This window comes from Mustela lutreola, chromosome 4 (genome assembly GCF_030435805.1).
Source record: "Mustela lutreola isolate mMusLut2 chromosome 4, mMusLut2.pri, whole genome shotgun sequence".
Lineage (NCBI taxonomy): Eukaryota > Metazoa > Chordata > Mammalia > Carnivora > Mustelidae > Mustela > Mustela lutreola.
The window spans coordinates 104661257-104683936 of record NC_081293.1 but is presented as its reverse complement, the minus strand read 5'-3'; the positions used below and the strand labels follow the sequence as shown (position 1 = coordinate 104683936).

At 51.4% G+C, this 22680-nt stretch overlaps 1 protein-coding gene across 4 annotated transcripts in view; it reads right to left on the bottom strand.

Annotated features, from left to right (window-relative positions):
- The window catches only part of COBL (cordon-bleu WH2 repeat protein), a 261854-nt gene extending 239425 nt beyond the window's left edge, over nucleotides 1-22429 (bottom strand). For all 4 annotated transcript variants that reach the window (XM_059170611.1, XM_059170614.1, XM_059170613.1 and 1 more), the window contains exon 1: nucleotides 21989-22429. In XM_059170611.1, the coding sequence (XP_059026594.1) occupies nucleotides 21989-22029 (41 nt within the window). In that variant the 5' untranslated portion in view covers nucleotides 22030-22429. The remainder of the gene's footprint in view (nucleotides 1-21988) is intronic.
- Between the last annotated feature and the right edge of the window lie 251 nt (nucleotides 22430-22680).

The following is a 22680-nucleotide window of genomic DNA, read 5'->3' as shown; positions in this document are numbered from 1 at the left end:
GAAGAAATCATTGGGAAGTGAGATGTCCTCCCAAATAGTGGCAACCTTAGGTTGGCCACCTTTTCAAATGATATTGGAGAGACAGTGCCCATCCTTGGGCCAAGAGTATCGGGGGCATAATGTGCCATTCAGGGGACACAACACAGCGGCCGGTCCCAGTGTCTGCTGCATCAGCCATGGGCTGCTGGCCACTGGAGGCCACCAAGCACCACCCATCTTCTCTATCTTACTTTGAAATCCAATGGCTCATCGCTGGGGAACTCGGGATTCTAAAGCGACAGGCAAAGCAGAGCGTAGGCCCCCAGCAGAGTGAATGGGAACCTCGCGAGGTCACAGCGCAGGTAGTCTACTCAAGAAGGATGTGTCTGGGGGACGCCTGGGGGGCTCAGTGGGTTAAGCCTCTGCCTTCGGCTCAGGTCATGATCTCAGGGTCCTGGGATCAAGTCGCGCATCAGACTCTGCTCAGCAGGGAGCCTCCTTCCTCCCCTCTCTCTGCCTGCCTCTCTGCCTGCTTGTGATCTCTCTCTCTGTGTATCAAATAAATAAATAAAATCTTAAGAAAGAAAGAAAGAAAGAAAGAAAGAAAGAAAGAAAGAAAGAAAGATGTGTCTGTGTCGCACAACGATCTGTGCTCCAGCAACCTTTAATCTTTTCTTGACCCCAAGATCAGGGGACCCCCCCACCAAATAAACACCAATGTGCAGGCGGAGAGTGAAGAAGCAGTGAGTCATTGTTCTGAGACTCAGACACGACTGTCCAAGCCTGGGCACTCTACTGCCCCTCGTCCTGCTTCCCTGGGGACCTCAGCCTCTCCCACCTCCATGCTGTGGGTGGGCAAAGCTGGTCAGATGACTGCACTGAACAGCAGAAATTCAGCCCCACTGGACCTCACACACACTCCTCTGTCTGCATGAGCACCCTGACCTTCTTCCCAGCCCTGGTGCCCCTCCCTTCTGAGGACTCCTGCACTGGTCCCTCGGACATGGAGTCTGCCCTGAAGTCTGCAGTCATCCTTATCATCCTGTACTGCCCAGACGGTGACCCAGCCCCTCTCCCCACCTAGACGGTACAGTGCCCCTCAAGCAGCTGCTATGAGGTGGCCGAGGTCCCATCAGTCGCCTGCGCTCATGGGCGCACAGTGCACAGCCCTCGATGAGAGGCTGAGGATCCCGAGGCACATGGGAGCGAGGCCAAGATGCTGACACACACGGAGGGAGCTGGGTTGACAAGACACAAGAAGGAAATGAGGTGACAGGAACCAATAAGAGATCTGCCAGAAGGAAAAGTACTGAGCTCAGATGCCTTGTCTAACCGGTTGTCCCCCCCGCACTGGTTTTGGCTTGGGAATATTTCTGACAACCTTGAAAAGTGATCTTGAAGACCATCGGGGAAGTCCCTGTATGCATGAGGACATCAGCACAGATAAGGAACCACTGTTAGTTTGGTTCCCAGTAAGGAGAAGACAGGACCGCCAGGAAAACCGCGTGGGGAGTGAGCGATGCTTATGGAACCATCTGCAAACAAACCAACCCATGGGGGCTTTGCCCATAGAATAACCACGCCAAAGAAAATGTTAAAAAATGTTATTCTTGCCAATGGGCATGTGGGAGCTCCCACACTATGATCTCTAATTCACACACGCTTGAAATCATCCAGCCTATGTTTTAAAAGGAACACGATTCTGGTTTTGTCATTTAAAATCATCCATTGGATGGAATCAACTGAATCTTCAAATCAACATCGGTTTATTATCAAATTCATGTAAGTCCCCTGAAAAGTGATCTATTCCAAAATTATCTCTTTGTATATTCTAGGGAGACACTAGTTTAAAGTTACTGATAATGTAAAAAAAAAAATTGCTGGGGCACCCTAGTAGCTCAGTTGGTTAAGCGTCTGCCTCTGGCTCCCATCATGATCCCAAGACCCGGGGATCGAGTCCTGTGTTGGGCTCCTTTCTCAGTGGGGAGCCTGCTTCTCTCTCTGCCCGCCACTCCCCTTGCTTATGCTCTTGCTCTCTCTCTCTGACAAATAAATAAACAAAATCTTAATATATTTTTTTCCAACTCAGAAGCTGGGGAAGTCCAGGAGCTTGCTGGAGGCTGAGTCCTTGTGCGTGTCGGCCCGGGTCTAGTGGAGGGGGCCTGTGCACCAGGCCCAGGCACACACTCACAGGCACAGACGCCCTGCAGCCCAGACTGCGTGCCCCACCCTTGCCCGAGTTCAATCCCTAAAGTGCCAGAGGTAAGCTCCTACACAATCTGATGCCTTGGTAAACAAACTTACATTTGACGCCCGATACACCTGCACACATTAGGCCAGTGAAAAGCAAAGAGTGACCCAGCCGTTCCGCCCCTAGGTGTTTACTGGAAAGGAACCCGTGGAACATGCTGTCCTTAAAGAGGAATGAACACGAAGTCTGGATGCTGAATGAAAGAACCAGACCAAGAAGACTGTGTGCTATACCTACAGCCCGGCTTGTAGAAGATTCTAGAAAATGTACACTCCCCTGTGTGGCAAACAGCTGGTCCCCGGCGGCCCAGGGACAGGAGCACACAGAGACGGCTGCAAAGAGGCACATGGAATACGTCTGGGGGTGACAGACCACCCCGCAACTTGCCTGTCATGGCGATTTCAAGGATGTCAACCACGTGCCTCTCGTGGTACATAAGCTCGCCTCAATCTGTCGATTCAAAATATAGTGCGTCTTTTCCAACATACGAGGAGGAAGAATAAATCTCTAACAAAGAACCCCAGTCTTCAAAATGCGAAGCAGGACTGAGTGAGTTAGCTCACCTGTAGCGGAGAACCAACAGAGCCTCTCGCTACAAGACCAGTATCTCTGGGTGTTTGGGGGCTCAAGTTGGCAAAGAAGCCAACTCTTGGTTTCGGCTCCGGTCCCCATCTCCTGGTTGTGGGACTGAGCCGCACGTCGGGCCCTTTGCTCAGTGCGGAGTCTGCTTCAGCTTCTCTCTCCCTCTCACTTACTCTCTCCCTCTCCCTTTCTCAAATAAATAAGCAAACATATGTATACATACATAAAGGCTAGTTACTCCATCCTGCGTGAAGGCCACTGGACCACGCCCAGCGTTCTCTGGGTAGAAACAATACTCCTCCCGTTGTAACGACTTGCCAAAGTTTTTCATCAGTCAAGCCCTGCATTAGCCCTGACTTTGCCCAAATAAAAGTTTAATCATTTTTATTTGATCTCACCCGTCACTATCGCATTAGGGATTTACACATAATTTTGTACCCCCTGTCAATGTAGCACTGTCCTCGGAGGCTGCCTGGGCTTACTTTATGGAGAAGTGAGGCTCGCCTGTATCATTTGGATAACTTTGAATGATCCCATCAAATGGAAGTGAACGCCTGGCTTTGCAAGCAGTCAGGACATGGGGCCGCCCACTTACACCATCCCTGACAGGAGCCGCCAGGTACCCAGCAAGACAGGACACCCTGGTGACAAGACGGGACACGACCCACGCTCAGGTCCGTCTGACACATCCCTCCGCACTGCTGGCGCCGCTTCCTCCCCACGGCTCTGTGCCCGTGGCTCCACGGACAGCCACCGCAGCTGGGGATCCATGGGACAATCTCATCTCGGCTTTCTTTTCTGAAAAGTGTCCAATCTCACATGTTGGCACTTTCCCACACCTCGGCACTCTCCTTTTTGAGCATTAGGGAGGGGAAAAGAAAATCCTCCCTAAAGAAACCTCTAAGCGTGTATTTACATGAGCTAATCTTGGTGCGATATTTACAGCTTCTCCGCACGGCTGCTGCGAGGAGAAAGAAGGAGGGTTCTCAGTGAGGGCGGCTTTAGGAGAAGGCCTTTCGGAAAAGTACCCTGGGCTGACTGGAGCCCCACCCTATGGGGAGGGCTGAGGGTGCCTTCTTTTCTGGGTGTTCTGAAAACACTCTGTGCATATCTGACAGCGTGTATCATGGGTCCTCGCTGGGGGTCTGTCCCTCGGTCCAGGGACAAATTTGTCAGGGACAAATTCCCCACCCCTAAGATGCCAGTGCATGGATGAATTTTAATTAATTCTTATCGATTCTTTAATTTAAAAAAATCATAGCTAAGCAAGTGAATACATTCAAAAATAATGCTACTTCAGTAAGAAATGGACCGTGTCCCTTTTAAACACCCATCGTAGGGAGAGAAATCTGACAAAAATTGAACACAGAGACTATTATATGCATGGTTTTAATTCAAAGCTTATTAAACGCTGAAAAGATGTTTGACCAAATGCGGATAATGAAAAAGGAGAAATTAATCTTGACTTTCTTTCATTTAACTCTCGTGTGTGTGTGTGTGTGTGTGTGTGTTATCAAAGCATTATTTACACAAGCTAAACATTCCATGTCTTTTCTTTTTTTAAAACTAACAATGTATTTTCAGAGAAATACTTCTGCAGGAAAACAGTTACATAAATGTCCCTGCGAATGTTTTAGAGAGCAGTTTCTGTTTCGTGGTGGACGCCAGGGAAGGCTCCACAACCGCTTGGATGGCGGGGGTTACTTACCGCGAGGTGCTAAGTATAGCCCGAGTGCTTGCTTGCATTCTGGGCTTGACTGTCTTTTTCCAAAGCAACCTGATTAAACCACGTATAGTACATTAAAACATACACAGAAGGGCCTCTGAAGAGGAAATTTTTGTAACACAGAACAATTGTGTGCTACATAAACAGCTCTTTTAGACTAAACAGAGCTCCCCGCCTGGCCTCCCGGAAAGCGGGAATGGCATTTTTATTTCAATTCGTTTAAGGGTTTGATGGGTGGATGAACAAGTGGATGGATTTTCTCTAGCCTGGATGGGACCTCTGACTCACCACTAAATCCCACCTGTGTGGGCTGAATTAGAACCTCTCCCAGGAGAACCCGAGGTCTGTCTTTATTCAAAACCTCCCCAGGAAGAAGACACAAATAAATGGAAAGATATCCTGTGTTCATGGACTGGAAGAATTTTTTTTTAACATTTTATTTATTTATTTGACACATAGAGGGAGAGAGAGAGAGCACAAGCTGGGGGAGCGGCAGGCCGAGGGAGAAGAAGCAGGTTCCCGCTGAGCAAGGAGCCCGGTGTGGGTCTCCATCCCAGAATCCTGGGATCATGACCTGAGCTGAAGGCAGACGCTAACCGACTGACCCACCCAGGCACCCCAATGGATTGGAAGAATCAACACTGATAAAATGTCCATACCACCCAAAGATTCAGTGAAATCCCTATCAAAATTCCAACGGCATTTTTCATGGAACTACAACCACAAAGACCCCAAAAGCAGTCTGACACACACCCCTGGTTAGCAGCCATTAGGACAGAACCCAGCCCCTCATGCTCGTTTAGACCGACTCAGGATCTGGACTGAGAGACCATATCACGCGTCCGGCAAGCACAGACTGCCTTGGGGCAGCTTCAAAAGGTGGGCACGAATGTCTTCTACCGGTTCCCTCAAAAGCAAGAGCCTCATCGCACCCCCGTGAGAGTGGGCTCAACTTGGTGACTTGCTTCTAAAGAATGCAGTATGATGCCAAGTGACACAAAATGTAGATGCTGGTCCTCAGAAAGCAGCCAATCACACCTAAGTGTAAATTACCATTGGGTAGACCCTGTCCCTTCACATACTGCACTGCTGGTCTGAGTCACTGGACACCAGCAACCGGACGGAGCACCTCTGCCCAGCAGGTGTGACTCTGTACCATTTAAAACCACACACAAGCCTGGAGCAGCTTCTCCTGGGTTGAGTACAGAAGACACCAGGCTCTGGGCACAAATCTATCTCCCCCAGGATGGCTCCTGTGGAAGGGACTCCTTTGTCACAGCTCTTCCCGCCCACCCCTCCGCCAGTTGCTCTCCAACCAGACTCTTCCCCGAGCCCATCACCCATGCTTCGTGACAATCATGCTTGTGGAATGAAGGAAGCAGCGTAAAGGACACTGGACTGATGTCTCCTGAGCCACGTCTGTCCAGGCCAGGAAAGCAGGAGATGTTGCTGGTGAGCACCGGAGTTGTACCTGTATACAGGCTTACTGAGGGGGATAAATGACATAATGCACAGAACCTTTGACCCCACAGGTCCTCCCATGACAATTCTATGAGACCAGAGCTGTCCACACTCTGTTCAACCACATCACCTCTCAGACTGGGCACTTGGATGTCACAGACACATCAAGTTGCTTTAAGGGCCTCTGGTCAGCCATCTTTACCTCACACTTATCTCATTGTGGACAAGTCCACAGAGCACACTTTGAATAGCTGCCAGGCCTGCTGCAAACACAGACTCTGCACCCCTGATCTTCAACACCCAGCTCATTGCTTCTTTCTCACTTTATTATTAAAAGTGTTAATGCTTGCCTTTGATTTCAGACTCAAACTGCAGTTATTAATGCACAGATGGTTGTCATAACTGGCCAAGGTCCCCTGAGAGTTGGTACTAAACATGTCCCATGATAAGTGAGACACGGTGCACACTTGGCAGACCTGGACCTGAACCCCGCAAGCTGCCTCCACCACCTGGTGCGGGAAAACTGGCTGAGGCCCGCTGCCTCCTAAATGAAATGAGTAACGGCCTTCATACCAGAAGTGCTGGAAGTGAAGTGAAGAAGCCAGGAGCCCAGCCCCAGCCCGAGTCTACCTCACACTCTACGGAAGCTCCGTTTTCTCCAATAAAATCCGGGCCTCCCCAAGGACCTGACTTCACTCCCACTACTCCTGTCTCTTAGAAAGCCCTCCCTGTGCCTTAGACTTCAACCTAGCACTGTCTTCGAGGGCCCACAGGGATCTTTCTACAAATATGTGAAGAGTACATGGAGGGATTAAGATCTGTGCCAGGTTAACTGTGTCACCTTGCTGACCCTGGTCTCAGTGTCTAAGCTGTGTCCCATGCTCCTCATTTACAAGTGGGAGAAACAGAAGCGCACACGTCCTGGGCTGTTGTAAGGATTACATGAGGTGACACATATATGTACTTTAAACAGAGCTTGGTAAGCACCCAGTGACGCTGGCTGTGCTTGCTGTATGGGAACTGAGCTTGTAGCGGGAGGTGGGACCACGCTGCCCATGTCCTCACAGAGCTATTCATGGCTCCCTTCAGGAGCCCCTCTCCTCTCTCCTGCCCTGGCCGGGGGCTTCCTCCTCTGAGCTGCCCTGGCCCGGTGGCTCCAGCATGCTCTGTCCATCTCTCCTCCACTGGATTTAAGCATCTGGAGGACAGGAGTCCTGCTTCATTATCTCTTAGCCTCTCCTTAACCTTCCTCACGTTCAGTAGGAGTACGTGAATGACCTTTTTCCAAACCTCCCCCTTCCCTTCCGCCCAGTTCCCCCCTTCCTATCCATACAGGTCACAGACTTCTCCCAGCTACTCCCACTCAGGGACTTGACACCCTGCGACCTGCGGCTCCCAGAGTTGCACCCCTTCCTCTCCAGGTCAGGGCCTGGGCCACTGTCATGCCGGCTGTCTCAGCCAGTTCCCAGCCTCTCCCCGTCCCTCACTGGGTCACTCACATCCTGGCTTCAATCTTTAAATGTCTGAGAACATACTCTGTCCATGAAGATGGCATTCTTGTTCTCAAAACGGACGGACCCCCTACTTGTTCAGGATAGAATCCAGACTCCCAGGCCAGCCCTTCACTCCCGGCACCATCCTGGTGTCTAAACAGGTGCCATCCCTCAGGTTCCCCCTCAGCCAGCGGGAGGTCTGTCCACTTGTTGGCCGGCCCCACACTGGTGGGAAGGGGCCTCACACTTCTTCCGCTCACGACAGTCCCCTCCTACAAACCTCAGTCTCTGCCTCTCTACCCAGACCTTTTATGCAACTCTCAACCCCAGCTCAAAACCTGGGGAATTTTCCTCATCTCCCCGCTTCAGAGAGGTGATTCTGCTCTACAGTATGGCCAGACTTTCCTTTCGGTTGGTTTTAAGTGGTCTGCAAAGTCTCGGCTTCTCCTGGTCCCTCTTGGGGTTAGGGGGTGCCTATCAAATAGCGGCGGACCATCTCCCTGGCTTAGAAGGGTGGAGCTCTGGCCTCACCCAGCATAATCTGTGAGGAGGGGCCGGATCATTGAAGCAAGGACGCCACCACTTCTTAGCAGTTAACTTTGATAGGAAATTCCACAGTAAGACAGTCTCCTGCTAAGATAAAGGGAAAAGACCTTCCATTTTTTTTTTCCCCCAAGAGTCACAATTCTGGTGAGTATTGTACTTTCAAAACATGGGAACCTGACCTGCATTCACCATCACCCAGATAAAGAATTAGTACCACTATTTTACGTGACACAGGACACAAAGTGTGGTTGCTGATGTGTGTCACAGACACCGTTGCCACCCGGACCAGGCAGTCGTGGTGACACACCTTCAGGGCATGAGTGCAATCCCTGGCTCAGTCTTCCCAGAGCAAAGCTGACACTGTGGCCATGGCTCCCTGAGCTCCTGCTGACATCACCATAAGAAAGGCCTACACTTCGGAAACCAGAATGTTCCAAAATATGCTAATAAAGGGTGATTTCCCAAACCTGGTTCCAGAGTTCATACAACAGACCTTAACTTCAGGCTTGTGCTTCTACATTCCCTTGCGTGGAGAAAGGGCACAGAAACTCTTTAGGCTGGGTGCCTGGGTGGCTCACTCAGTTAAGAGCCTGCCTTTGGCTTGGGTCGTGATCCCCCGGTCCTGAGATGGAGCCCCACATCAGGCTCCCTGCTCCGTAGGATTCTGCTGCTCCCTCTACCCCTCCCCACTGCTTGTGCTCTCCCTCTCCTCGCTCTCAAAAAAAAAGTAAATAAATAAATAATCTTAAGAAAAAAGAAGAAGACAAACCAAGGGGGGGAAAAAATCAGAAAAATCTGGACCAGAATCGAACATGCACCAGAAAGCCCCTGATCCAAATCCAGGGATGAGGTCGGCGTGCGCGCATGCCCTGACGCGAACAGTGCCGGGAGGGGTGGGAGGCGGTGGGGGGCATCCGCGGGCCCCTGCGCTGATGGAGCAGCAGAAACCGGGCAGGGTCAGCCTCTCCTTCATCACTACTTTCCTTTAGCAAAAGGCGAGTCAAGTGAAGAGGAGGTTTGTCCAAGCGACTGACACCGAGTGCCTAGTACATATACCACGTCAGTGTGCGGGGTGGGGGGAGGGGTGCGGGGGACTGACGGAGCTCCGAGGCCTTTCGTATGACGCACACGGACAGACTTATCAAAACTGAGGTTGTCTACCAATCTGACTGGGCCATGGCATGTGTCCGTGTCCTCTGAGGGGTCCTGTTTGGAGCAGCGTTCCTTTCTTGGTATTTCCTTGATGGCTGCACAGACCGGCTCCACTTTTTATCTGTTCCCCAAACATAGGCTTTAAGGAAACCACGCTGAGATGGGACTCTGCGGTGCCTCACCTGCAGAGCAGCTGGCGGGACTCACAGGACAGACTCACTCCGTCCAGCGCTGAACCCCGATGCTTATTTCAGACCCTGTTCAGTGGGTGGAGGGTCTCAGGCAGTGACATTGGACACCGCCTGGGTTCAGGGCAAACTCCTCCTCCAGAAGCCCCTCACTCGTCCAACGGTCAGAGACCAAAATCCAGTCCCAGTTTGTTGCAAACACCTTCATCCTGGAGGGGACTGAGGGATGCAGAGGTCACAGCAAGGGGCACACATTGGCCTGAAGGCCTCCTCTTCCACTCACCATTCTTTTGTTTGTTGTTGTTGTTGTTGTTTTAAGATTTCATTTATTTATTTGACAGACAGAGATCACAAGTAGGCAGAGAGGCAGGCAGAGAGAGAGGGGGAAGCAGGCTCCCCGCCAAGCAGAGAGCCCGATATAGGGCTCGATCCCAGGACCCTGAGATCATGACCCGAGCTAAAGGCAGAGGCTTAACCCTCCGAGCCACCCAGGCGCCCCTTGTTTGTTTGTTTTAAGGTTTATTTACTGCAGAGAGAGAGTGAGAGACAGCGTGCATGCACCTGTGTGAGACGGGGGAGGGGCAGAGTCCCCACTGAGCGTAAAGCCTGACGTGGGGCTCAGTCTCATGACCCCTGAGATCACAACCTGTTCGGAAACCAGGAGTCAGTTGCTCAACTGACAGAGCCCCCCAGGCTCCCACCCGCCACTCTTCACGTCAACACCTTCAGCATGGAAGTGACTAGAAAGCTGCCCACTGTCCTCATGCGAGGTCCCCTAGCCCCGTCACGCTGGAGCCTCACGAGGAGCAAGCTGTGGTCTCTACCTCACTGTGACAACAGACAAAGGGACATGAGTGGCTTTTGCCCCCACTGATACGGCACTTACGCACGTAGAGAGCAAACGCAGACGTGCTTTAATGCCAGTGAATAGTCACCGTCTTCAAGGCCACCCCATCAAAGTGAAACTGTTCCGGACATGAAGCGTGCAGCCCCTCCCCCATGTGCAAGCAGCCTCTCCCCCACGTGCACGTGTGCGTGTAACACGGAAGCCTGTCCACTTGGACGATGGGCCGTTCTCTGCCTCCCATGCACCTCGCCGGTGAAACCCCAACCCTCACCCAAGAGCACTGTATAATTTTAAACTCACAAAACGAGAGGTAAACATCCAGAAAACATCTCAAACGTGTCATTTTCCTCTGGGGTTGCCTCCCAGACGCCTCGACTCCTGAGCAATGCTTTCCACAGGCCCAGAGGAACAGGACACAAGCTCTGTTCCTCCAGCGGCGCGTATGTCACTTGTAAAAGGCGGCTGGGACTCACAGGGGAGGGCCCCATGTGCAGGTTAAGTCAAACACCATCAGGAGGGACCCACTCTTTCTGTGAGAGAGACTCATAAACTCTAAGCTTTAAAAATATCAGAAGAAAACAGATTGAGGGGTGTTTGGCTGGCATCGGTCTTGGGCGAGCAGAGAACATGTGCAGGCGGGATGTGACCGACTCTTTCCAAGCCTCCCCCCCGCCCCCCGCCGCTGGATGCCTCGTGGGTGTCCCCTAAGTTCTGCTTGGTGGCCATCACGTCCACCTGCAAGGTCCCCAGCTGCGAGTACAGCAGAGCACGAGCAACACCGCGGACCTGGAACAAGTCCGCTCTGGAGGGCCACCCCAGGGGTCTCTGCTTCCTGCTAGCGCATCCCGGCCCAGGGCCAGCAACAGACGATATCTCCCCAGAACCCTCTATGCCCAGAGCCCACTCACAGGTGGACCACCCCGCTCACAGGTGGCTTTTACAGCCCAGCCCAGGGCCTGGCTAACGTGGTCCACAAGAAAACACAGCCAGGGAAGGCAGTGAAGGTGCGCGTTCGGGTCTGTGGAGCTCCGACTCCAGAGAAAGCTTATTTCCGGTGCAAAGCAGACCCCCGTGCATTCATTAAATTGTGAGCAAAAGTCAACGTCCGGGACCAAAGGGGAGGCTCTGAGACTCTAGTAAATTCGTAAGCTGAGTCGTCCTCCTGGGGAAGAACGGACGTCTGCTTTCCACAGATCATGTTAATTTGCAAACACACCGCAGCTGGGCTAAGCCCTCTCCCCCACCCACACCCCATGCAGCTCCGCCAAAAAAGAGCCCATCCAAGAGTCCTAGGAGCGATGCATCTAGAACCGCACTCAACTGTGACAGTCAAAGGGATGACATCACCATCTCCTGCGTGGGGAAGAAGCCAGATGGGTACAAGCCCACCGTCTCTTCAGAAAAACTCTGCTGAGAAATGCAGGGACTCCGAAATAGCCCGTCCAGGCCACCTGCCACCTCATGGGGCCAGGCAGAGGCTTGGAGGAATGTGGCCTTGGAAACTGGAACAGGCTTCTGCCTGGTGTGGTGGGGTAAACGCAGGATGAGGAGACTGTGCAGTCATGTGACAGTCACACTCCGGAATGGCACATGGCTCTTACTATGTGCTCCGCAGAGCCCAGGGGGTCCCAATCTCCTGACACCGGGCAGGCAAGGACCCTCTGATCCGATGGAAAGTACCACTGTCCCAGACATCAACATCGCTGAGATAAGGCGAGTCATTGTGCAAAACATTTTCATTTCTTCCTTTTAGAAAAATGCGTAACTCAACTCAGCATTCCAAAAATGTGAAACATTCTGGCAGGCTAGAAAAAAATATTGATGAATAATAAAGGAATATCCCAATTGAGGTCTTTTTCAGTAGTTTCCAAACAAGCTCTCCAAACTAGCTTTTTCAGTTTAAATGAGTGTGGTTTCCGAACTCTGTGACTGTTGGAAATGGGGCACTAACCTCATCTAGGACGAGCTCTTCACCTGTGGGTCATGCGTGAAAACCAGCCACACAGGTAAGTGGTAGAGGGGATTGATCTATGGTGGCTGGATAAGAGAAATGTGCAGACCTCATGACGCTCAGAAATTCTTTCTTTCTTTCTTTTCTTTTCTTTTTTAATTTTTTTTTTTTTTTTTATTTGGGAGACAGAGAGCACGAGTGGGGACAGAGGGAGTGAGAGAAGCAGACTCCCACTGAGCAGGGATCCCAATGTGGGGCTCCATCCCAGAACCCTAGGATCATGACCTGAGCTGAAGGCAGATGCCCAGCTGAATAAGCCCCCCAGATGCCCCCCTCGTGAGCTTTTTTTTAAAAGCAAGGTGGCTGGCTGGGCTCTGGGAGCCACCTGTAACTCACCCTTCCCGCAGGCTTTGTCAGGACACTGTTAGCACATGGAACCTTTGTGCTAACATGTGCTAACCATGTGCTAACATGTGCTAACATGTGCTTCATGGTAGCCTTTCTGATGTAAGAAGTGGTTTCCGCCCAGAGCAGGAGAAAAGTTTGTAATCCTGCCCCAAACCAAGTCTACATGATAATTACAGACAATGAGGAGATGGGCAGGCCGGCAGGTGGGTGGGGGCGACTCTGAGCTAGGCTCCCTGCAGATGTCTTGCTTCGGGCCACAGGGAACCTCTCTCCTTCTAAACTAATGGAGTGTTTACTGAACACCAGTGGATTGTGCTCTTAATTAAGAGGGCTCCAGACAACAAAACTCTATTGAAGTCTCAAAAATTAGCCACACGAACAAAACCATCCACTCACTCTGTGTTATCACTCCCACCGGATCTATTTTTACATTCAACACTCCAAACGTTAGGCTTGAAAAAACTGCCAGGATCTGACTTGGGAATGTGCTGCTCTGCCAAGCGCTGCAAGTGATTTTAAGCCTGACACTCGTGTCCACATATACACACATGTGCACACACACATGCACACACACCCACAGGTGTGCACATGAGCACACATGCAAACACACACCCGTGCTCACACAAATACATGCACACACACACATACACACGTGCACAAACTCACACTCTCAGGCACACACAACCCATTTTCCCAGCAAGTCTCTGGACCTCAGTTTGCTACTTACCTATAAAACTATTCAAGCTCTTTACACATGATTGTGGGGCCAGTATGATCTGGGTTCTCTCTGCTATCCTGGGACTCCCAAGGCCACACAGCACAGACACAGAGACAAATGCTTTGCCAGAGCTTCTCCGGACTTCAGACAAGCTCTCCCAACCCACCCGATGCCCGGGCTAGCAGGGGGTCAGGAAGCCCTGATTTTCCTACTTTAAGACACCCCAAGAGCCCCAAGGCAGCCCATTCTCTGAAATCCTCTTCCCTCCTACCATTTGAGTCTGAACAGGAGATCGAGGGCATGGCAAGAACTGGGACCTCAGGGAAGGGAAAAACAGGAGTGCCCTGCTGTGTTGCAGACAAAAAGCCCCAGTTGATGTGGGACACTGGCCTTGGGGGTGGACTCGGTTGGGGTCAGAGGGCAGGCGTTTCCACCACCCCTGTGCTCAGGGCAGCCCGCGCAGGGAGACTGCTGCCCGGGGAAGCCAGCCGCCGGCCGGGCTCTGCGTCAAGTAGACCACAGCCACAGTATGGAGCCCCGAGCCATCTTCTGTGATTCATGCCCAGAGCAAACCAAGGACATGTCTTCCAGCAGAACCCAAGGAACTGCCAGAGGCACTCTTTCTGAGGAAGCCCAGGGTCTCCTGGGATCCTGGAGGAAGGAGGGGGAGCACAGCCGTGCACTCCATCTGCCCACTACGGCCAGCGCTCCTCCCAGCCCGCACCAGGAGCGGGACAGAGGACCATGTCCACAGAGGCTGCTGGAGGCTCCCTGGTCTCTGTTGCCTTGTGCCTGTCCCTCCTCCTCCAAGACTTTAAATGACCAGGTGACGGACACTGGGCCCATGACCAGCACGCAGACAACCTCGTGCTCTGTTTGTGGGGATGTGAAATGGCGCAGCCACCACGGGCAATGGGGAGGTGACTCTTTGAACATGAAGGCGAGCACTGCCATAGGGTCCGGGTCCCACAGTTCCGCCTCCGGGTGTATCCACAAAAGAACTGAGAGCAGGGACGGTGGCTTGCACACCCATGATCACAGCAACACTGGTCACAGGAGCCGAAAGGTACAAGCAGAAGTGTCTACCGGTAGGTGTAGCAATAAACACATGGGACACACCCATTACAGAGTATCGACCGGCTTTAAGAAGGGAGGACATCCCGACACACGCCATGACACAGAGGGACCTGGAGGACATTGAGACAAGCCAGTCACAAAATGACCCTGTGATCCATACAAGGTCCCTGGAGGAGTCACATCCACAGGCACAGGAAGTATAATGGTGGCAGCAGGGGGCTGGGGACAGGAGGGCGGGCAGTCAGGGTTTAATGGATACAGTTTCACTTTGGGAAGAAGGAGCTCTGGAGGGGAATGACTGGACACCATGTAAACGTACATGATGTCACTGAAGTGTACAAACAGTAAACGCTACCCTATGTAAAGCTTACCACAATAAACAAACAAACAAACAAACAAAACAGATTGGGTCAGCAGATAGGAGGGAAGGGAAAAGTGCACCTTTGGGGTCAGGCTCTAAAGCACAGGACATGACCCCCTTCCATCATCACTCCGGGGCTGGGCTGCAGCAGGTCTGGCTGCATCCCTGAAAACGGCACAGCAAGGGGATGGAGAGAAGCAGGTCCCTGGGAATCGGCACCTCCTTTCAGTCTGTTCGGGCTGCTCTCAAAAAATGCTGACATCTAGGCGGCTTATAAACAGCAAAAATTTACTGCTCGCAGCCCTGGAGACTGGAAGTCCAAGGTCAAGGTGCCCACGAGGTGTGGTGAGTGCCCTCTTCTGCACTTTGGGTTTCTCACGGGGTCCTCAGATGGCGGAAGGGCTGTGGGAGCTCAGGGGTCTCTTAGGAGGCACTAATCCCAGTGGTGCCTTCGTGACCTGAGCACCTCCCAGAGTCCTGCTCCCCAGCACCACCACCTTGGAGGTGAGGATTTCAACAGTATTAATTGGGGGTGGGGGAGGCACAAACTTCCCAGTCGATACCAGCCCTGAAACACCAATGTGGACTTTGACTTAGGGGCAAGGGAAAAATCATCCCCTTCCCCAGTTACTATCGCTGTGGGGTGTCTAATACTTTATGTTCCTCAAAATAAGACACCTAACACCTCCCGGGTCTGCAAAGAACAGGTCTGCACAGCTGGCAAGCGCGTCGGAGCCTATCGGTCTGGAATATTTCAGTGACAACTGATCTGTCTGCTGTCACAGAGTCTGGCAAAAACAAGATTAAGCGGCAGTTTCAAGGAGGGATTTAGGATCTCTGGGAATACGTCGAATCCTATGACTTTGGAGCTCAGGTGGGTCTTGAGATCATCTTATCCGGCACCCTCCCCTGACCGATGGGAAGCAGAGCTGGAGAACCTCATCCCAGCTGTGTGCCACGTCCCATAACACAGATTCACGACCCAACACTCACAGAGCAACGTCCCTGCCTCTGAGCAGCTCACAGTTCAGGGGGTCGGAGACCAGCAGATGGAAAACCCTGACTCCATGTAAGGGTTTCCAGAAGGAAGAGCGGACAGTGGCAGGAGAGATGGAGCCCAGAGGAGAGTCTGGAAGCCACGGCTAGAGCCCCTAGCAGTGGCTGGAAGGATGAGCAGGAGTCATCTGGGCAAGGAGACAAGATGCCCACAGGCCAGGAGGAGAGGCAAAGTAGGAGAAAGCAGGAAGGTTGAAGAAGGACACGGGGACAGGGACAAAACAGAAGCTGGAGCTGCTCAGTCCACTAAGATGCCGCTGGCCACACATGACGCTTTATGTTTAAATTAATGAAAATTAAAGAAGGTAAGAAATTCAGCTCTTCCTTTCAAACGCTGGGAAGCTGTTGTACTGGACATAGACACACATCCCCCGGGTCCAGTGGTTAGACCACGCCGGACCGGGAACCAGGCAGGAGCCTACATCGATCGGGACCCAGCCTGCAGGCCCTGCTACCAAAGTTTCGCTAAATCTTACATGACTGGTCCCAGGACCCAAGTCTTCCTACTTCTGAGCCAGTGTCCTCCCCAGCCCTGAGCCTGCCCATCAGTCTTCTGTAGGAGAGAGTCCAACAGGATGACTGACCAAGCAGAGGCATGACTGATTAGGTCCGCCTGGCCGTGACCCTATCCCCGGCACCCAGTGAGGGTATGAGCATGTCCACATGTGTCCTCAGGAAAGAGGACAGCTTGGTGTCCCGAAGACAATGGCTCCTCATCTGCGGGTCTGGGTCACAGAAGGGAAAGGGAGGGGTGGGGTAGGAACCCATGAACTCGGACCCCTGACGTATCAGGCCTGTCTGGGGGGGGGTGGTGTATCACTTTTTCCTGAAAAGGACAAGGACTTGAAGGATTGGTTCGAACTATGCTGTGTCTTGTGAAAAGGTATTGCTTGGTTTGGTGGAACTGGTGAGTGAATCTACAAAACTGCTTGTGCAAAAGTATTTGTGGTATGGGAATCTAATCAAATGCACCCAAATGAAATGCATTTTAATGGTCGCTTGAAAAGTGTTTTTTGTTTTTTGTTTTTTATTGAAAATGTTTTTGGCTGTGGAATTTATTCTAATTGGACATGACCTGTAGAAAATATGGTCTTGGCAAGCAACAGCTCACCACCTAATTAGGGAAACCAGATGGAAGCCTGTAAAAACCCCAGAGGCCACAAAGTATCTCCCAGCTGGGAAGCGAGCTGTCTCCAGGGCCGCGTATGCAGAAGCACGGGGCGCTCCTGAGGCAGGCGGCAGGAAGTCTTTTTGTCACACCAGAGTATACAGCAAAATCTACTCTCAAATCAACACCCTTAGGTCTTGAAAACAAGTGCCATCATTAGCTCGTATAAAGCAAATGAAACCAAAGTATACATACACGGGCAAAAAAAAACAAATGAATGCTATCACAGGAAGAGACAGGTGCAAAATAAAGCCGGTGGGAACATGAAGGAAAAGGGACATGAGTCAAGGCTGCTGCCCACTTGAGTGCTGAGAGCCGGCAAGTGGCCCTGAACAATAGACACTCTGGTGACACAGTGAAATGAGAAAGCAAAGGTATAAAATGGGCGGAGCCAAAATTTAAAATCTGCCTAAATAAGTGAAAATCCTTAAACGGAAAAAAGGCGTTATCATCTGTATATCAACAATATAATTCGATATCAAACATGTTCCGTAGAGAAAAAGCACAAAGATGAAGAGATATATAAAATCTGTTGTTCAAGTACAAAGTAAATGAAAAACCGCATTCAGTAAAATGAACTGACGACGCAGAAAAGCCAGAGAACCCCTGGTTAAATGTGGACTGGGAGAAACCAAAAGGGAATAGGGACATGTCACATAACAAAGACATTAACGTCTCTACTACATGCTTTCACTTAGTTGAAGCCTAAATCACAACCAAACGTTTCTGTCTTTGAAATCCGTCCGTCCTTGGTCGGTACATGACTGTGGTATCAAATACTTCTGCTCACGGCTTAAACTTTCCAACCAATTATAAAATTCAGTTTAACGATTAATAACAAAGCACGGAAGTCCTAGAAACCCAAACTGCTTATGACGGTGTGTAGACGTAGCCTGTAATCACTGTTTTCTTAAGAACTGTGGCAGCACTGGGATGCACCCAAGCTAGGATTCCCTTCCAAAGTCACGGCCGCTGGAACACAGGCCTGCGTGGGTGTGGGGCTGTCACGTTGCCCGTGCTTTTCCAGCGATCACCAGCCCTGGCTGGCCAGGAAAAGGCCACGCAGAGAGCAGACGAGGGGGTGCAGGTCCAGCAGGTAGGAGAAGAGCAACATGGTACAATTATCTACGTTCCCAATTTAAATCATAATTTAGCTTTATCATCCTTATGCAGCCGTTGAGGAAATATTAAAAAGCCCAAAGTTCATTTGATATTGTCACAGAGGAGCGTCCAACTCCTCAAACTTATTCAGAAAAATTACAAGTACAAAAGAATAAGACTCCTGGGCCTACTTTCCAGATTACACCCAACACCACCTAACTTTTGCAGTCTTAACTATACTGTCAACCAAAAGTTTTGCTCACAAGTAACAACTTTTAAGTTAAATGGGAAAAGTTCAATGTCACAAATAATCAGACTATCATTTTAAGGAATGTAAACATGTCAGGCAAAAGCCTAGAAACCTTAAAAAAAAAAAAAAGGCTAGAAACCTAAACTTTTTTCTTATTATGGTATACACTCGTCAATATTTCAGCAACATCTGTATACTTGTCAGAGTTAAAATGGAAGATGTCACTGTGATAGCCCATGGTCATTATCAAGATAGCAGCTTCTATAATGTTTTACTGGGTGGTGACAGGACAGGAGAAGCTCAAATTATCCACTTCTACTAATTAAAAAAAAAAACATTTCTTATTCTAACAGCTTGATGAAAGCCATAAAAATTGATGCAGAGAAATGAACATCAGTCATGTCTTCCCAAAGCTCAGATTCTAACAAACTTGAACAAATGTCCCCTGATTTTTATGTAAGGACAGCATTTCAATGTAGCCACTGAGCAAAGGCCCTGGTAGTTTTGACATTTTGTGTCACTGGAGACTATTCTATTCTACAGAACTATGTGTTTCCTCCATAGAAGAAAAGCTATCCAGTACCCTGCCGAACCCCAACACTCCGTCTCATTCATACAGAGTCCAGAGGGAAGCTTAATTCTGTACCATTACCACTCACGACCAGCCTAGATCTCAAAAACACTCAAACAGGGAAACTAAAAGTAAACAGATAAACTCAAAGTTTATCTTACATGGACTTAAATATATTTAAAAGCTTCACCCAAAGGAAATGTGTCTTCCCTTGCATTTCAGAATATTCCGTCAATTATTATACTGTAACTGAGCTCCAAAAATCCTTAGAGTCACACCGAGTCTGCTTGTCAAGTTTTTTTTTTTAAAGATTTTATTTATTTATTTGACAGAGAGAGATCACAAGTAGGCAGAGAGGCAGGCAGAGAGAGAGGAGGAAGCAGGCTCCCCGCTGAGCAGAGAGCCGGATGCGGGGCTCTATCCCAGGACCCTGAGATCATGACCCGAGCCGAAAGCAGCGGCTTAACCCACTGAGCCACCCAGGTGCCCCTGCTTGTCAGTTTTTGCCTCCTTCCTACAAGAATACTTTTCCCAGTTAAGTTAGTCATAAATCCTTGTCTTAATGAAATTACTATAAAAACATACAATTTCAATGCCACTAAAAATGTATACTTGTGTACTCAATGAAGATAAGTAATAACTACTTATGAATAATTTAGTGGTATATACAATCTATGTCCACTAACAGATTGTCCCTTCAGTGATCTTTAAGAAGGACCTCTGTAGACCTTACTTTCTAATGTGAAATCTCCTTATTTCATTGTTCCCCAGCCAGCCCTCCTCTACATAACAAAGAAGGAACACCAGAGTCAGTCAACAAGTTCATCCCATCAGTAGTTAGCTACCCTGTGGGAAAAGGATCGCTTGTTCCAAGTTTAATTTGATAGCCGAACCTTGCTCTATCAAACAGAAAACAAATTTCCCCAGAGCACAGGGCAAGCACTACGTTATTCTCAAGCAATGAAGGAGCAGACCAGAGAGGAACCAGCAGAACTTGATGGCCACTGACAATGTACCAAAGCCAGAAATTCCCTGTCTGAATCTGCCCTGTCTGATAGGCAAGCAATGCCCCTAAGTTACATAAAATATTCCAAAAGTCCAAGATCATTTCTTTCCTCCAGTTTTAACACACAATGGTTTTATTAATCATGCAATTCCTATCTAGAAAATATAAGCACATCGGTATTTTCTTGATATAAAAGAAAAATCTATGGCACGTGATAAAATAATTGGGAATAACAGAAAGTAAAAGCCGTATGTCTACATTTCTCAAAGACGTTCAAATAAGCAGATCGGAGGGACAGAACTAAATGTATGGATAGTAACAACTGCATGGTTTTGTTATCATACCCACAGCAAAGGCCCTTAGTTGCCCAGGGGCTGGGTGGTGGGGGAGACTCAGGAAATCCAACCAGAGCTCAGAGAAGCAGTGTGAAGAACCAGGCTGGGGATTTGCCTCTTGCTGGTCTAGCCCCAGGGCTGGAGAGTGGGGAGAGCGAGCCTATGATTCAACATTTCACCTCCACAATCAAATTCCTTGCAAGAACTTTACAAATGATCTCTGAATCCAGTTTTGCTGGCCTCTTAAATGCTCTCCCCTTCACATTTCCTTCATATTAGGTGATACTGAGGAAAGGTTTCAGTCTCTTTAAATTGACTGATTAAACAAATCCCCAAAGCGACAGATTGGAAGATAATTCTGAATCCTGTCATTTCGGGATGCCCATTACCAGGTAAAGGGATTTCCCACTTTTATTTTCTTTTTGGGAAATGTGTTTGTTCAAATGGAATTACATAACCACCACTAAGTGCATTGCAAAAAAAAAAAAAAGTTCTTTTTAACATTCCTCAGCTTCAGGATTATTTGATTTGCTAACCTGGCTCACTTTTTCCTGGCATTAAAGAGAGAGTTAGAAAAAAAAAAAAAAAAAAAAGAGCAAGTTCAAAAACCTTAGGCAGACGGGCAACACAACGGCCTATGGACACATGGGCAGAGTGAGTCAGTGGGACGCAACTGCAAAGAAAAGAGATTAGTTGTCCACAAAGCTGCCTAGTTCAAGGCCAGTTGCCATAGCGGAAAGTGGGCCCACTTGGTAAGCAGGTGCAGGTCCCACCCAACCACTCATTCCATTTGCAGGACTCATAGCACACTCCCTCCCGGCCAGTGAGCTGGTTCTCCGGTCGCAGGGCAGGGCAGGGCGCCCCAAGTGTTCCCAGAGGCTGCGCGACCCCGCGGCCTGCTCTGGCTGTGCGCGGTTCAGACTCTGACTCTAGGTCCTGCTGAAGGTCAGGATAGCTTTTCTTCCACTGGGGAAGGTACTCTGCGAGTAAAACCGGAACATGGAGTGTAAACCCTACACAGGAGGTGTGGGGACGGCAGCTGACATCAGGACAGGTCTGGGCTCCAGCAGAACCGCGCCAGCAAGATGCATGGTCGGAGTTTAGTTGGGAAACTGGGGTCTCCACCTCGGGTCGGGTCCCAGCCGGTGCCCTGCAGGCTGTTCAGGGGAACCCCAGAGAAGAAAGCTGGGAAGGGGAGCAGAGGTCAGGAAAGCCCGCAGGGCAGTGCCCCACACACAGCGCTCCTGTGACCGCCAGACCCTGGCGTCTGCGAGGTCCCGGAACCTCCTCTTGCTCACGGGGAAGAGAGGACTGTGTCTGGCATACAGTGGCCGGGTGAGCCGAGAACACCACAACGGGGCAGACGCCCAGCAAGTCAGTGGCTGGACTGGAGTCCGAGGTCGGGTCTCCACCGCCCTCGCGGCCCACGGGGCGATTACTCGGAGGTGGCTGAGAAAGGCTCGGACTCGGTGAGGGCTCCGCCCGCGGGGACCCCAAAAAGGGCGCGCGCACGCAAACACACCGGCGCGAAAGTGCTCTGGCCTCGGCCTGACACTGTTACCTGGGCAACGACCCGGGCGCACAAAGTACACAACCCCCTTCCGCGGCCGGGCGCGGACCTGCGGGCCGCAGAGGGGGCGCCCGCGCCCCGGGCTCTCCCCAGTGCCCGTGCCCCTGCCCCGAATGCGCGCGGTGCGGACGAGGGCGTCCGGCCCGAGCAGAGCCCCGACCCGCGCGCAGCCAGGCCGCCGGGACACTTACCCTGTAGGGGGCTTGGCCGCCGAGGCGCGCGGTGCGTCCATGGAGCCGGCGGGCGGGGGGCGCGCGGGGGGCCCGGGCCCGGCCGAGTCAGGCGCTCGCTGCCGCTGCCGCTGCCGCCGCCGCCGCCCTCATTCACTTTTTCCGCGCTGACCCATCGTCCTCCCACGCGGGCCGGCGGAGGACAGCGGCGGGGCGAGCGGACGGAAGGGGCTGGAACGGTCGCGGGCGGGCGGGGGCGCGGGCCGCGCGGGGAGGGGCTGGCGCGGCGCGGGGCGGGGGCGCGGGGAGCAAGGTGCGCCGCGCCCACCGGAGCGCCGCCCCCGCCCCCGCCCGGCCAGCCGCGCGCGTCCTGGGAAGAGGCTGGCTGCACCTGGGCCCCGGGGCGACACCCCGCCCGCCGCAGCGCCCCTCCCGAGCTTCTCCCGGGCTCCTCCACCCTGCGAGGGAGTGCGTCCCTGCCTGGGCGGCGCGGGGGATCCGGAGGCGCGAGCCGCGCCCGGGCGGGGAGGAGTTGCGGGAGGGGGAACCACCTGGTCTTGGCGAGGCCCTGGAGGGCTAGATAGGCTGACTGGCAGGGAAGGGCTGAGGTTGGTGAATGAGAAGTGAGTGATTGGTGTCGCTGGCTCTGTCCTGGATCCCAACGGAACCTTCGTACGTGCAACAGCTATCTAGGGTCTCCAAGTGGGTCTCCA